Here is a 15,540-nt window from a genome sequence, read left to right on the forward strand (position 1 = left end):
GAATACAATTTTTTAATTACTCATATAATCTTGAACACATATTTAAATAAAAGAAATATTATCTAGTCAAACGAAAAGAAATCATATATTTTGCTTTTAAATTTAAATAACATTTTAGTATTTAATTTTTAGTTTTCAATAAAAATAATTTTTTCAATAAAGTATTAAATTAAATTATTATTTAGATTAAAATTCAAACAAAAAGTTCTTTCATATGATATATTTTTAATTAATCAAATAAAAATGATCAAAATGGGAGAAATAGTCATTGGGGTGGTGAAATTACGGTCAAGTCCCTGATGTGTAATATAACGCTGTCGCTCACAAACCCTAGCTCCATTTCACATCTCTCCCCAAAACTCGAGCCCCCAATCCATCAGATCTTCCGTCATGGCTTCGAGGAGGCTCCTAGCCTCGATTCTGAGATCCTCCGCCGCGCGCCGCCCTAGATCACCATTCACCGCCGCCCCGAAGCCGGCCGCAAGGCCCTCCCCGGCGGGTCACTTCCTCCACCGATTTGTGTCTCAGTACGCGACTTCTGCGGCGGCATCCGCTCCTTCTCCGCCCAAATCTCCGAAAGCCAGCGCGGCTGGGAAAATCACGGATGAGTTCACCGGTAAGGGATCGATCGGGAAGGTTTGCCAGGTCATCGGTGCCGTCGTCGATGTGAGGTTTGACGAAGGGTTGCCCCCAATTTTGACGGCCTTGGAGGTTTTGGATAATCAGATCAGGCTTGTTCTGGAGGTCGCGCAGCACTTGGGTGAGAGTGTGGTGAGGTGTATTGCTATGGATGGGACTGAAGGCTTAGTCAGAGGCCAGCGCGTGCTCAACACTGGCTCGCCAATTACTGTGAGTTTTGGAGATTGACCATTTTTTGTGATGATCGATGTTTGTCTTGTAGTGATTAAAATGTTTGAATTTGTTGTTTTCCGCAATGTATATCTTAATGTTTTGATGTGCTGATAATGGTTTTGGATGTTGGATGGCATAAGGCGCTGTCTTGATTGTTGGATGATTAATCCTTGGATCTGCGTGCATTTTGTTTAAACCTATTGTGCGTATTGTTGACTATAATTGTGCTATTTGATGTTTGTTTAGGGCCAAGGTATGCTGTTAATTTTTCTTGGAATTGTGTTCTAAGTCATGTGTGATCGCATTTGCATATAATAAGCTTCGGTAGTTGTTCAGAAGCAGATAATTTTTCTTGCTTGCTTTCTTTCTTTTCTTTAAATAATTAATGTGTTGTCTTTAGATGATAATTTTGCCATTGACAGCTCCAATGGATATTTACAGAATCTTTTGAGTTAGCAGGACAATTAGTGCTAGGTTGATGAGAAAAAATGCGTTGGTTTCATTACTTTTAGCATCGAGAGAGTTCTTATCATGTATTAAGTCATGGGGGATTGACATAATATGTATAAATTCCGTTTGATAGGTTATGTTGCCTATAATTGTCGATTTTTCATTATGTATCCTGTTTAAATTACAATATATTTGATTTTTAGCACATTAAGTTTTTCTTGATTCTGTGCTTGTGTTACTTTCTCCCATTTAGGGTGTTTGGATATCGAAGATGTCTTGTTATTTATTCTTCTAAAAACCCTTTATCTTCTTTAATCTCGACAATAGGTACCTGTTGGTAGAGCTACCCTAGGCCGTATCATCAATGTCATTGGAGAGCCTATAGATGAGAAAGGAGATATTAGTAAGTGAACTTGATGTATCAATATATATACACATTTCTTTGGTTACTGAAGAAGAATGCAACCTAACCGGGACCTATATATTATAATTCAGAGACGGAACACTTCTTGCCAATTCATCGTGAAGCTCCTGCCTTTGTGGAGCAGGCCACAGAACAACAAATTCTTGTCACTGGTATCAAGGTAACCTCTGCTATACCCTATTTGATTTCTCCACATTGAAATGGCCTCTTCTGTTACGCATATTTATTTCATGCTTAATTATTCGTGAAATTTACAAATTCCAGGTTGTTGACCTTCTTGCACCATATCAAAGAGGAGGGAAAATTGGGCTGTTTGGTGGTGCTGGTGTTGGGAAAACTGTGCTTATCATGGAACTTATTAACAATGTCGCTAAAGCTCATGGTTCGTTCTTGAATTTTGCTTGGTATGTCCTCGAGCAGCGCTGGTAATGCCTCATGCTGAACAATGTGCTAATTTACTTTTTCAGGTGGTTTCTCTGTGTTTGCTGGGGTGGGCGAACGTACACGTGAGGGTAATGACTTGTATAGAGAAATGATTGAGAGTGGTGTGATTAAGCTAGGTGACAAGCAGGTTGGCATCATTCTATTTTGAATATTTGTGTCGAATCTAATTTTTTTAAACTTGAGCTGAAATTTTCTCCTAATTCTTGTATAAGGCTGAGAGCAAGTGCGCTCTGGTGTACGGTCAAATGAATGAGCCACCTGGTGCTCGTGCCCGTGTTGGACTTACTGGTTTAACTGTGGCAGAACATTTCCGTGATGCTGAAGGGCAGGACGTGCTTCTCTTCATCGACAACATTTTCCGTTTTACACAAGTAATAATTACATTTAGCTGTCGTAATTTAACAAGATCCATGAAATAGTCTAGTATTTCTCATTCCTGTTAAAACCCCACTTTTACTTGTGACTTGCAGGCCAATTCTGAAGTGTCTGCTCTGCTTGGGCGTATACCATCTGCTGTCGGTTATCAACCTACTTTGGCTACCGATCTTGGTGGTCTACAAGAACGTATTACCACAACTAGAAAGGGTTCCATTACGTCTGTACAGGCCATTTACGTGCCAGCCGATGACTTGACAGATCCCGCCCCTGCCACAACCTTCGCTCACTTGGATGCCACAACTGTGTTATCTCGACAGGTACGATCACTCCCGATTTCTTTCAGGATCAATATCCCTGCCATCTCTGACTTCATTTTTTGCATTATTTGATGAATGGTGTACAGATTTCTGAGCTTGGTATCTATCCCGCCGTCGATCCTCTCGACTCCACATCCCGTATGCTCTCCCCACACATATTGGGCGAGGAGCACTACAACACCGCCCGTGGTGTCCAGAAGGTCCTCCAGAACTACAAGAATCTTCAGGATATCATCGCCATTCTGGGAATGGACGAGCTCAGCGAAGACGACAAACTAACCGTGGCACGTGCCCGTAAAATCCAGAGATTCTTGAGCCAGCCTTTCCATGTCGCAGAAGTGTTCACGGGCGCCCCTGGCAAATACGTCGAATTGAAGGAGAGCATCAACAGCTTCCAGGTAAACAAAAACTATGCGCAATCAATATTTCAATACATGTTTGTTTCGATCTTAAATTTAATTGGTTCTTCCACAGGGAGTCTTGGATGGCAAATACGATGACCTCCCAGAACAGTCGTTTTACATGGTTGGAGGGATCGATGAAGTGATCGCCAAGGCCGAGAAGATTGCGAAGGAATCTGCAGCCTAGACGACGACCGATACAGTTTCAGCAAAGGCTATTGAACAAGTGAATTTTATTCGAAAAAATAATGTGAAGTGTTGGTGGGATTGCACCAGCCCGAATGAGGTGTTATTTATCGTCGTTGGAACCAAAATTTCCGAGTTAGAAATTTGCTGTGTTTTGTGCCCATTGGAGGTTTATATTGTTGCAGAGGACCTCACATGGCTTCTTTCCCTTACCCTTCCATAGCTTCCCTGTCGTTTTTATTTTATAATAAGAACAATCAAATATGGATCATGATTCTGTATATTTTTGCTTCAATTTTTGATTATTTTCACTACTTCCCTCTTATATATCTGAATTTTTTGCCTTTTTTGTTTTGTGACGGATGAATATTATCTAAAGTTTTAATTTTTTTTAGATATTCACGGTTTATTTATTTATTTTGTGAGAGAATCCACGGGCCAATCAGAACATGACACGTCAAAGCTGAGAGCCACAACTGATACGCTTGCTTCTCTTTTTCTGTTCCGAAGGCCGCCGCTCTCTGCTCTTCTCTGCGGACGCCTCACAACGGAGCTCCTGAAAGCATGGCGACATGTGTTTATTCGCCGAGTTCGATTTCAATATTTGGTTGTCATGTGTCGCACCGTTCTTCCGTGTCTTCCATCCACTCGCCGTCGATGACCTTATCTAAACTCCAGCCGCTTCGCCGCCTCTCCGATCGCCTTCTACGACGTCGCAGGCTGATTGTCTCGGCTGCGTCCGTGCGCCAGGATACCACCGTCTGGACTCCGACTACGCTGCTGGAAGTTTCCCCTGTTGCTGAGTCGCTCTTCAGTATTACTATCGATGTGTCGGAATCGCCCGAGGTCGCCGCCTCGTACACCAAGGCTGGTCAGTATTTACAGCTCCGCTTACAGGATCCTAACGTAAAGCCTGCGTTCCTCGCCATTGCATCGCCTCCGTCAATCGCCGCCTCGAAAGGTGTGTTTGAGTTTTTGGTAAAATCCGTAGCTGGATCCACCGCTGAACTCCTCTGCGACCTTCAGAAAGGTGATGCTGTGGAGTTGACCTCGGCCATGGGCAAAGGATTCAATATCGATCAAATCTCGCCGGAGGAGGATTATCAGACAGTGCTAATTTTCGCCACTGGATCTGGAATTAGGTCAGTAAATTTTCTGAACTAGTTTATAGCATAAATTTCATATTCCACCAAAATTTTCTTTATGTTCTCATTGCAATACGGTACAATTACAAATGCATACTTATAGGATGCTCTGTTGGCATTATTCCCCAAAAGGAAAATCAAACTCAGGAGAAATGTAGAACAAGAATCAGAATATTAATATGATTAGGATAGTAAGCTTCTGCCATTGACTGTACAATTGATGCAACAAATAAAACATGCAATGAACACACATTTTTAGCAACCTGGACTATAATTTCAAAACTCTAACTTAAGCTGAGTGTTGGTAGCTGAGAGCTTCCACAGCTTCAAGAGAAATCAAGTTAAGAGTCTGATTTATAATTGATACCAAACATTCATTAGAGTAGGTATGCCTTTGTGAATTTTAATCCTAATAGATGGAACTCCCTTGACATCATACCGTGAGTAATTTCCCATTAACACAACACTTATGAATCAAGTGTATCAAAACTGCCCTTGTAAGGACAAATATGGAATGAGCATTCTGAATCCATGATCTATTCATTCCTCTATTTTCAATATGCGTAAGTCAAGACTGGTTCTCCTTCCGATTGGACAAAATTTTCCTCTACAGTGTGGCTTCTTTTTCTTGTTTTGATCTCGACTTCTTTCTCTCTCCAATAATATTGACTCCCTCTGGTTCATGACCATGTGCAATTAATCCCTCAGCTCTATCATTGTCCACCTCATTGCCAAATTTCTCTTTCTAAAGACGATTAAATGTCACATTGGCAAAAGGATCGTCTGATTACTGCATGATCTCTTTGAAATTCATATAGCACTTAGCCACTTAGTGAATTCTCGTCAAGATATGTCCATTTATCCTTCTGAGGTCATCTTCAGGCTGTTTTGAATGAGAATAGTCCTTTTTAAAACTCTCCATATTGTAAATGAAATGGTCAAACTTTGAAACAAACATTCTCAGAGGTTTTAGAGGAGGGCTCTGATGGTGCTTGTTTGGAGTTTATTACCCAAAAGTGAACTTTACTTAACAAATGCAAAACAACAATAAAAAAATAAATCTGATCAGATGAGTCTAGAACGACATAAAGGAATTCTCAGAATAAGAGATGCTAATCTCAAACTAGAAGAATATAAATTTGACGAAAGTAGTAAATTATCTAATGAACATAGATTTGAGAATATCAACTTGGGCTGCTTCATTTGAGAATGTTTTAACCTAAATAGAAATGCTTAGAAACTACATAAGGTATGAAATCTTGTCTTGAGCTGCAACTGGAGAATCAACATTGGGAAGAGGGGTAGACGTGTCACATGACAAATGTTGGAGAATATCCCCTTGAAATGTGGAGTTAGTAGGAACTTGTTATAGTTGTCTGGTGAATAGATTTGCTGTGAGCAAGTACTGATGAGCAGAACCTTTAAAGGGAATGATTGAAGTTAATACCATGAAGGACGAGATAGATTAGCTCTCCAGAGGCTGATAAAGGTAGATTCTTATCCCTTGAATTGACAGTAAGTAAATCGCCGAATTGGGCAAAGAGCGAGTTGCTGTAAGTTCTTCAAATGGCTAGTAGAAAGTTTGCTCTGAGGTACACTTGTTGATCTTCCTGGAAGCTAGAACACATATTTGTTGAATCTGACAAGCAAACTTCCTAGACCAGTTCTCTCACTGAATCAGGTACCCGCTTGCCCAGCAATGTAACTCTGTAGTGAGTGGCAGACAACAAAGTGCCTGCAACTAGAATCTAACATGCTCGGCACTAGTTAATTTGGATATCCATGAGATTGATGATGGCACAAAGAGTCTACTTCTTTTTGTGAACTAGTGGTTCACTCAAACAGTATATTTCAATCTTGTAACATATTTTTAATTGAACAGCAAGAAAAGGAATCTTTACTATTGATTAAATACTCCACAATGGAATGTATGAAAGCAACCACTGAAATGTAATGAAGTAGTCAGGAATATGTGTCTTATTATTGAGAAATTTAACTTGATAAATGGACAACATATTACATATCAAATAAATAACAAACCACAAACTTTACAACCTTATGGATCTAGGGACTCTATATTGTTAAGCATACTGCCAACCATATGCACGCACAAAACTAACTTGTATCGACTCTTGGAGACTGAACACATTTTCTGTACGAAGCTGTCTATTATTTTCATTTGCTCCTGACTCCATGTTGTATCTGATTGTTCAATTTCATTACTCATCTTGAACTTTAGCTTATTGCATGTCGATTACAACAATCTTGTCCCCATTTGACTAGATATGGTGAAACTACTTTCCATTTTGGTTTGTTTTTTCTCCATCTTTTCACCTTTTAAAAATTTTGTTCTTGTCGTGTGTAGCCCTATTCGTGCTTTGATTGAGGCTGGATTTGGTGCTAATAATAGATCTGATGTGAGGCTGTATTATGGAGCTAGAAATCTCAATCGGATGGCATATCAGGTAATTGATTACTCATTCCTTGTGAGCAAAGGATTAATAGGTTATGTTGATTCTAAATATTGCACTTCCTTTGTTTTCGGGGGCCAAAATTCTTTTGATGTAGGAAAGGTTTAAAGACTGGAAAGCTTCAGGAGTTGATATTGTGCCTGTCTTGTCCCTGCCTGATGATGATTGGAAAGGGGAGCGAGGTTATGTGCAGGTCGTCAACACATTAATCTGTAAAGTAAAGATTCCCAATGTTTATGTACATGATATTCACACTCACTTGTTTGTACAGGCTGCATTTGCTCGTGATAAAAGGTTATCTAACCCTCAGTCTACTGGGGCAGTACTTTGTGGCCAAAAACAGATGGCTGAGGTTGGTAATTCTTCTTGCAAATTATGTTCTGTATTTCAAAAATTGTTTATTGTTATTATGGTGATCTACTTTGGATAGATTGAAATTGATTTGTCTTGTTTATCATTCCTGTTTGCTGCCCAAAGCAAGCAAAATTGTTAATGTCATTTTGAATGTGTATACAGTCATCTCAGTCTATTCTAGATTTGGTAACTATGTTTTATGCTACCTATTAAACACAACCTGTCACATTTTGCCTCATATATATCTTGGTGTCTACCTCTTGCAGGAGGTCACTTCCATTCTTGTAGACGATGGAGTATTGAGTGAGAAGATCCTGAAGAATTTTTGACATTTTTTTTCTGCTATAAATTAAGTCTTATCTTACTGTAAAACATTATATATTCATTGTCAACAGCTGAGCTGCATACAATATCAGAGTGGAATATATTTTCAATGACCACATCTGGCAGTATCATCCCATTACTCACCTATTACTAGAAACATCAATTATGCTAATCATTGTCTTTTTCTTTTGTAACAGCAAAAATCTGTATATGTGTGTGTATATATATGTATATATTATGTTTTTATAAGGAAAAAAACTAACCCAGTTAATGCAGGTTATTCAAAGGCCATTTTTAGAGCCTGATTTTGTTTCAGTTGTAACAAGCCACCAACAATCATTCAGCTTTGCGCTTGAGAAGGACAAATATGATGATTGACTTCTCATTGTTAGGGTCAAGGAAAAGTGATGAAGCTGCAAGTTTCTTCGTGTATCGGTCGAATAATTCATCCATGATTTCACCTCCGAAATGATTTACCAGCAAACCCTCAAAGACAGCCCTGAGGTATGTGGCACGTGCATGGGCGCTGGTCAAGGTGAGTTTTCCTTGGTTGTTGAGTATTTCCATCCTCTCCATGCTGAAACTTGGGTTTCTCTCTATTATTGCCTGCAATTCTCGTGGAATGGTGAAATACAATGGAAAGTTGAATGAATCTATCTTCTCTTTACTGATCCTTCCCTGTGAGAAATAGGTTGTTAATCTCAGGTCACTAGCACTGTGAATAGAAGCAAACGTGAACTCCTAGATCCTTTTTAATTTATTATCATATTATTTCTTGATTCATAGAGATTAATTTCAAATTGATAGTAGTGAATCCCTTCATGGTTTATTGGTTTTATGTCTTATGTTTCCAGCTCTAGATTTGAAACTATAATATTGAATCATTGAATTTATTTGAAATCTATACCCTCATATCCTTCAATCCCAAGTATGCAGTAGTTTTTTATATTTTGAAGGAGCGATCTTTCGTGGGAAGATAGATACTATGATTTATGGTGAACATGAATTCCAGATTAAGTTATTTTACCCTTTTTGTCATGTCCACGAGGCAAGAACCTATAAGATCCATCTCTGTTGGAGTAGTGTAGGATGTGTTGGAAATCTTAAAGGAAGGGACTGCAGGCACTAGAAGAGCCATCAGCCCTCCGCTCACTAGCTCTTGCGCCCTCGCTTCTAAGAATGACTGAATGTCATTTGCATAATGATTTGCGTAGGCTTCGAAAACTTCATGCCTGGCTCCTGTGTAGTGAACTTTTCCTTCATTCCATGCAGAAGATGTATGATCTGCCACTGCTGCAGGAGCTCTGGAAAGCCAGTTAAGGGCACAAGATGAATATGCAAAATCAAGGGAGGCATTCGGCAAGAGGCGACTGTAAAAGGAACCAGGCACTCCTGCCGCGTGATAATTCCTTTCGGGTGGAAGTGAATGGAATATTGTGTTGAAATCATTCACCAGTTGATCGTTGAAGAACACTTGAAAATCTGGGACTCGGGAAGCTAATCCTTCTGTGTGGAATTTTTTCTCAACAGCTTCAGTGATCATTTGCATTGCTGGAAATGAATTATGTCCTGTGGAGCAGCCAAAATCTGCAATTCGGAAAGGCATCTTATGAGTCGAGGAATGATGTTTAACATCAAGTTTCATCGCGATTTCTTCTTCCATGATTGTTTTCGCAGCATCGACAACTCCCCTCTGCAGAAGAAACAAACAGGTTAGAAACTTCACTAACTGAAAGCTATTTTGTTCATAGTGGATACACAATAAGGGTCAAGATTTTTATGCAATTCACGCTATTTTATTCGATTTTCTGCAAAAATATTATTGATAAGTAACTTAAGTTTAATATCACAACATGTGCTGCAATATGACAAACACATACATACCTGGTAAGTTGAGTTTTGGGCATAGCTGTTAGGTCCTTCTCCACCATTCATGGCATGGAGTCCTAATTTACACTTCTCAGCTACTTCATCTCTAACATTGAATTCATACTGTTTTTTGTGTTTGCAATCAAGTGGGGTGTCCAATGTCATCCGGATGGAAGAAGTCCGTCGAAATTGACAGCAATACAACACCACGGCGGCGTTCAACTGAGCCATCAATATATATCCCTGTGATCAGGTATGTCTGTATTCTATAAAAATATTGCTGCATCCATTCTCTAGGAAGCCATATTTATACAAACTCAGTATGAAGTAAACTATTTTTAGAGTTCTTAAATACTTTATTCTGACTACAGGAGCAGAAAGAGGCATTTATTTAATTTCCTGCCATTAGTTAAATTATTATGTCAACTTGTTTGCTGCTTCACAAAATGGACATAGTTGACATCAACTTTAATAGTGATTTAGGTATGCATTAGCCTTGCATTTTCATTGCAAAATTATAACATATTTTAGAAGGCGGCTATCCTGTGACCACTTATATATGCTTGACTGCATAATTTTGCTATGTTCTTCAACGTTTTATTTAGCTTCCATTTTCATTACAAAATTAGGACATATTTTAGAAGGCATCTAACCTCTGACCACTTTATTATGTATGCTTGACTGCATAATTTTGCTATGTTCTTCGACGTTTTTATTTTTCACTATAGGGATTCATTGTTCTCAATAAAAAGACACATTTTCCATATAAAAGATCATATTCAATCACTATTTTACCTAAAAAAACAGCAAACACAGAGATCTACCAAACACAAACCAAAAACACCCAAAATCCTCAGAAAAATGCTGAATTTTTTTAGTATTCAATAGTGTGTTTGGTTGGTGCTTTTTTTGTTGTATTTATTTATTTAAATAATAGCTGTAATGTGATTTTTGTTGAGTTTGTTGGAGGGAATATTGTATTTTTTACAGGGAATCAATCATGTGAAGATTTTGAGATTTTGAATGGTAGAAATTTTAAAATTATAAGATTCTGTAGGTAAGAAATTCAAGTATTTGCAATCATCTGGAAAAGCATCTATGGATTCATCCACTAAAGTATGTGCATTTACTTATGTTTTGGGATATTTTTGGAGTTTAGGCTGTTTTTAACTAAATGCTTACTTACAATTAAAATACTACTCCCTCGATCTCATAAAAAAATACATTTTTTTTTTTTTTTTCCTAAAATGAGATATTATTTCATAATTTAGTAATTGTACTAACTACCTAACATAATTAATATTCTTACACTTTTCAATATATACACTACTTTTATATTACACAATCTAATATGATCATTTTTTGTCTTTTTTATTATAAATCAATATAATACTACTAATACTAAAAAATTTACGTGAAAAATGTAAATGCGTATTCTTTTTCTGGGACGGAGGTATATTATTTTTAAAATTTCATGTAAAAAATAAATACTACCTCCATCCCAGAAGAAGAGCAACATTTGTTTTTTATACGTTGATTTTTTAATATTAGTAGTTTACAGTGAAAAAGACAAGAACATTTGGTAATATATTAAAAGTTGTAAGAGTATTAATTAATAGGTATGTAGTACATCTACTAAATTAGAAAATAGTATCTTGTTTTGGGATGGACAAAAATGGAACATATGGGGCGGAGGGAGTGAATATATACTTTTAAATTGGACGGAGGTACTATAACATATATATTTTGATACACCACATTATATAATTATATTTAACAAAATATATGTGTTAAGTGAAATTATTTGAGTGATTTATAGAAAATTGTGTAAGTAATATAAAAATAATAAATGTATGTAATATATTAAGTTTTGTGAACATGTTTTTGGAGACTTGTGGAAAAACAAACCCCTAGTCTTAATAAGAATGCTACTTGTTATTATACAGACAAGTCCACATGTATTATATTAATATAATATAATTGCAACAAATAAAGTGGTATATTCATTCAACACATGTTCGTACTTTTGTTTTAAGGGGAAAAGAAAATTTGGATTATAATCTCCTATGATTATTACATATTTTTTAGGGTTTAAATTCATGATTTCACGATTGAGTTCACGCAAGATCACCAATTAATCTTATATAAAGTAAACAAGTGATTTTCAAAGTTAACATAGTCTTAATCTACCACTGAATCCATTTTATTCATCAAAAGAGTACAAATTTTATTGCATAGCTCAAAAGCCGGGATAAGAGAAGTAATGACGAATCGATAAGAAAACATGGATATGCTTACGTGCAACAATCATTCGGGTTTGCGCTTAAGGATGACTAATATGAGAATTGATTTATCATTGTTAGGGTCAATGAAAACCGGCGAAGATGCAAGTTTCTTCGTGTATCTGTCGAATAATTCATCTATGATTTCACCGCCGAAATGATTTATCAGCAAAACCTCCAAGATTGCCCTCATGAATCCGGCGCGAGCATTAGCGCCGGCTAAGGTGCTTTTTCCCGGGCTGTCGATTATTTCGAACCTCTCTATGCTAAACTTGGGGTTTCTCTCTAATATTGTCTGAAATTCTTGTGGAATTGTGAGATACATTGGAAAGTTGAACGAATCTATCTTCTCTTTCTTGATTTTACCCTGTAAAACATACAAATGTTGTTATATATCATAACACTAATATAGGCTCTTCTTAGATAAAAGTTTTTAGAATTTTGGATAACTTTTATAAATAGTACTTTCTCCTTCTCAAGATAATTAACTTTTTTTTTTTCCTTTCTTTTTTTTTTTTTTTTTATCAATGACACTGATATTTAATTAGTTAATAATAATGAGTTGTGATATTATATAATAATCAATAATATTAATAATTTTAAAATAAATTTAATACATATTAAAAAAAATAGAATATGCATTTAAATATTTAAAAAATTATATCTCAAAATAAAAATATATACTATATGGATATCATTTTGTATAGAGAATAAATTTTTTTATAATACAACTAAATAAAAAAATACTTTACAATTAATATAATCTAATTTTATAAAAGATGTAGAATTTTAAATATAAATATAAATATTTTTTTTTTTAGAAGAGATGAAAATAGAAGGTTTTAAGTGGATCTTACATTATTTACGATGTTATATGTTACGTAGTTAATTAAATTTATTTACATTTATTAAATATGTTTCAATTTAGTTAAATTTACGAAAAATATAAATATATCAATGGTTACAAAGACAGACAAAAAAGGAAAAATGTATCAATAGTCTATACCGTAGCAAGGATGTTTTACCTTCTTAGCCATGTCCACAAGGCAAGAACCTACAAGATCCAACTCCGTCGGGGTCGCGAACGAGTTGTCGGGAATCTCGAAAGTAGGAACCGCCGGAACAAGAAGAGCCATCAGTCCTCCGGCGACCACCTCTCGTGCCCTCGCCTCTAAAAACAACCGAATATCATTCGCAAAATGTTTCGCGTAGGCCTCAAAAACTTCTCGTCTTGCTCCCGTATAGTGAACTCTCCCTCCATTCCACGCCGGCGATGATCGATCTTCGACAGCTGCAGGAATCTTTGAAAACCAGTTAAGCGCGCACGACGAATACGCAAAATCTATCGAGGCATTCGGCAGGAGGCGATCTTGGAAAGAACCGGGCACAGCTGCCGAGTAGTAATTCCTTTCCGGGGGAAGCAAACGAAACAATGAGGCGAAATCATTCACCAATTGATCAACGAAGAACACTTGAAAATCCGGGGGCCCGGAAAGTAATCCTTTTTGTGTGTCGATTTTTTTTTCGATGGCTTGGATGATGGTTTGCATGGCCGGAAATGAGTTGAGCCCGGTGGAGCATCCGAAGTCGGCGATGCGGAAAGGCGTCTTAGATGAGCGATTTTTTAAGTCGAGTTTCGTCGCGATTTCTTCTTCCATGATCGGTTTCACAGCCTCGAAACCTCCTCTCTAAACAAACAAGTTAGCGAAGCAAAACTAATAAAAATTGGGTAAAATTACTTATAATCTTTCTGTAATTTGAAAAGTCTGCATCTATCTTTCTTGTATTTTCAACAATACCACAATCTTTTTTAGGGATTATGTATAATATTCTAGAAAGGGTAAACTATATTTTTGTTCCGTAACTGAATCTTTTTATTATTTTAGTATTCCGGTGCTGGAGATGTTTATGTAGCTCGCCGGAGGATACGTGTCTACCGGTCGATATTTGGCGAACACATGAATTTTTTTTAATTTTTAATTTTCAATTTTTTTAAAAAAAATAAAAATTTTACAAAAGAAAAACAAAATAAATCAATTATTTTTAAAAAAAAATAAAAAATTCATATGTCCATCAGGTGTTGTTGACCGGACAGACATGTGTCATTCAGCAAGTCACGATGGTGTACATAGGCATCTGCAGTGCGCCAGATACGAAAAATTTTCACTTACGCAACTAATTTGCGATATACTCTAATTATATGACTAAAATGATAAAAACATTCACTTACGAAACTTCAAAATCAATTTATTTATTTATTTTTTTAAAATTAAGAATTTCATACAAATTTTAGAGATTTGCAATATTTACTAAAATACGAAACCTGATAAGTTGAGTTATTGGCATAGCTATTAAGTCCTTGTCCGCCATTCATGGAATAATGCCCTAATTTGAGATGGCCTTTGTGGTTGCGAAGGCCCGTGGTAGTGTCGTCCGGTATTGTTGTCACCCCGCCGGTGGCGTTCAACTGAGCTGCCATGGAGAAGATCGCCGCCGTCGCCATTGATATATCTATATATCTCTCTGATCTTTTATGAAGCTACATTCATCTTGAAAATTATATATATAGAGGTTGTCTTTGGTTGATGGTGGGATCTATACTTGGATGAGATTAAATGATACTCCTAACTCCCTTGTCCAACCTAAGATATACTATTTACTACGGTCCTGCTTTGGGCTCTCATTTATTTTTTGCGAGTTTTTTTTAATATTAATTATTATATGAAAACGTAGTACAAATTAAACAAACAAAACAAGAATATTTCTATAATACTATTATTATAACATTTGTGCAAAAAATTATACAAATATAATGATATTTTTAATGTTAAGTACAATGACACAAAAGGTAAAATGAGACGTTTAGAGTCGGATTGATGGAGTATATTTTAGTACATCTCATAACAAATGATATCGTTTTATATTTGATAAGTTTATAACATATAGCATCATACATATTCATTCAAAACTCCTTATAAGGAGATTTATTTAACAAACAAATATTTTTATCTATATATAATATTTACAACTCTATTTTTTTTTAAAAAAAAATATTTTATGTTAATCATAAATACATAATTTTTTTTATTATTTAATGGTATTATATAAAAATTTTATATTTTATAAAATGATATTTATATTGTATACTTATATTTTATTGATATATTGTTTAAAATATTTAAATATATATTTTTTAAAAAATCATCTTATATAAATTTTTATTCTAAAAATATAAAAATAACAACTCATATGAAAATAATAAAAATATATCATAAATTATTATCATTTAACTTACTAAATTATATTCCTTCCGTCTCAAACAAGTTGCAACATTTATTTTGACACGGGTTTTTAGGTGGGTAGTATTAAGTAGAATAATTTAAAAATTAGGTGATGTGATGGAGAGAGAAATATATATTTTATTTTTTATTTGGTTGATGTGAGGGGATAAAATGTGGGGCAGAGATCAAGTATAATTAATTATTTCATATTTTGAAAATATTATTTGTGTTTGGACATACCAAAAAAAAATATATTGCAAGTTCGAAACGGAGGGAGTATTTTTCTTAAATACCGCACACTAATCCTGTAACAGGAGGGACAGAGTATATTAAAATATTTAGACAAAGTTTTAATGAAAGTG

General features: G+C 35.8%; 4 protein-coding genes across 4 annotated transcripts; 2 read left to right on the forward strand and 2 right to left on the reverse strand.

Moving 5' to 3' along the window:
• Positions 1 to 328: 328 nt before the first annotated feature.
• LOC127263428 (ATP synthase subunit beta, mitochondrial-like) lies at positions 329 to 3,766 on the forward strand. The gene is made up of 9 exons (XM_051292440.1): positions 329 to 849; positions 1,630 to 1,705; positions 1,798 to 1,886; positions 1,991 to 2,108; positions 2,194 to 2,297; positions 2,383 to 2,541; positions 2,641 to 2,865; positions 2,952 to 3,263; positions 3,340 to 3,766. Exons 1-9 carry the CDS (start codon positions 391 to 393, stop codon positions 3,451 to 3,453), a joined length of 1,656 nt encoding a protein of 551 aa, XP_051148397.1. The 5' UTR covers positions 329 to 390; the 3' UTR covers positions 3,454 to 3,766.
• Positions 3,767 to 3,937: 171 nt separating this feature from the next.
• Positions 3,938 to 7,864, forward strand: LOC127263431 (fruit protein pKIWI502-like). Its single transcript, XM_051292442.1, has 5 exons — positions 3,938 to 4,594; positions 6,963 to 7,062; positions 7,166 to 7,261; positions 7,340 to 7,420; positions 7,689 to 7,864. The coding sequence occupies exons 1-5, from the start codon at positions 4,017 to 4,019 to the stop codon at positions 7,749 to 7,751; spliced, it is 918 nt and encodes a 305-aa protein (XP_051148399.1). The 5' UTR covers positions 3,938 to 4,016; the 3' UTR covers positions 7,752 to 7,864.
• Positions 7,865 to 7,964: 100 nt separating this feature from the next.
• Positions 7,965 to 9,780, reverse strand: LOC127263430 (loganic acid O-methyltransferase-like). Its single transcript, XM_051292441.1, has 3 exons — positions 9,631 to 9,780; positions 8,774 to 9,439; positions 7,965 to 8,424 (listed from the first exon to the last, which is right to left on the reverse strand). Exons 1-3 carry the CDS (start codon positions 9,778 to 9,780, stop codon positions 8,083 to 8,085), a joined length of 1,158 nt encoding a protein of 385 aa, XP_051148398.1. The 3' UTR covers positions 7,965 to 8,082.
• A 2,142-nt stretch (positions 9,781 to 11,922) lies between these two features.
• Positions 11,923 to 14,318, reverse strand: LOC127263432 (loganic acid O-methyltransferase-like). The gene is made up of 3 exons (XM_051292443.1): positions 14,221 to 14,318; positions 12,923 to 13,585; positions 11,923 to 12,264 (listed from the first exon to the last, which is right to left on the reverse strand). Exons 1-3 carry the CDS (start codon positions 14,269 to 14,271, stop codon positions 11,923 to 11,925), a joined length of 1,056 nt encoding a protein of 351 aa, XP_051148400.1. The 5' UTR covers positions 14,272 to 14,318.
• Between the last annotated feature and the right edge of the window lie 1,222 nt (positions 14,319 to 15,540).

The sequence above is a fragment of the Andrographis paniculata genome, unplaced genomic scaffold (genome assembly GCF_009805555.1).
Source record: "Andrographis paniculata isolate CXL003 unplaced genomic scaffold, ASM980555v1 Contig69END, whole genome shotgun sequence".
Classification (NCBI taxonomy): domain Eukaryota; kingdom Viridiplantae; phylum Streptophyta; class Magnoliopsida; order Lamiales; family Acanthaceae; genus Andrographis; species Andrographis paniculata.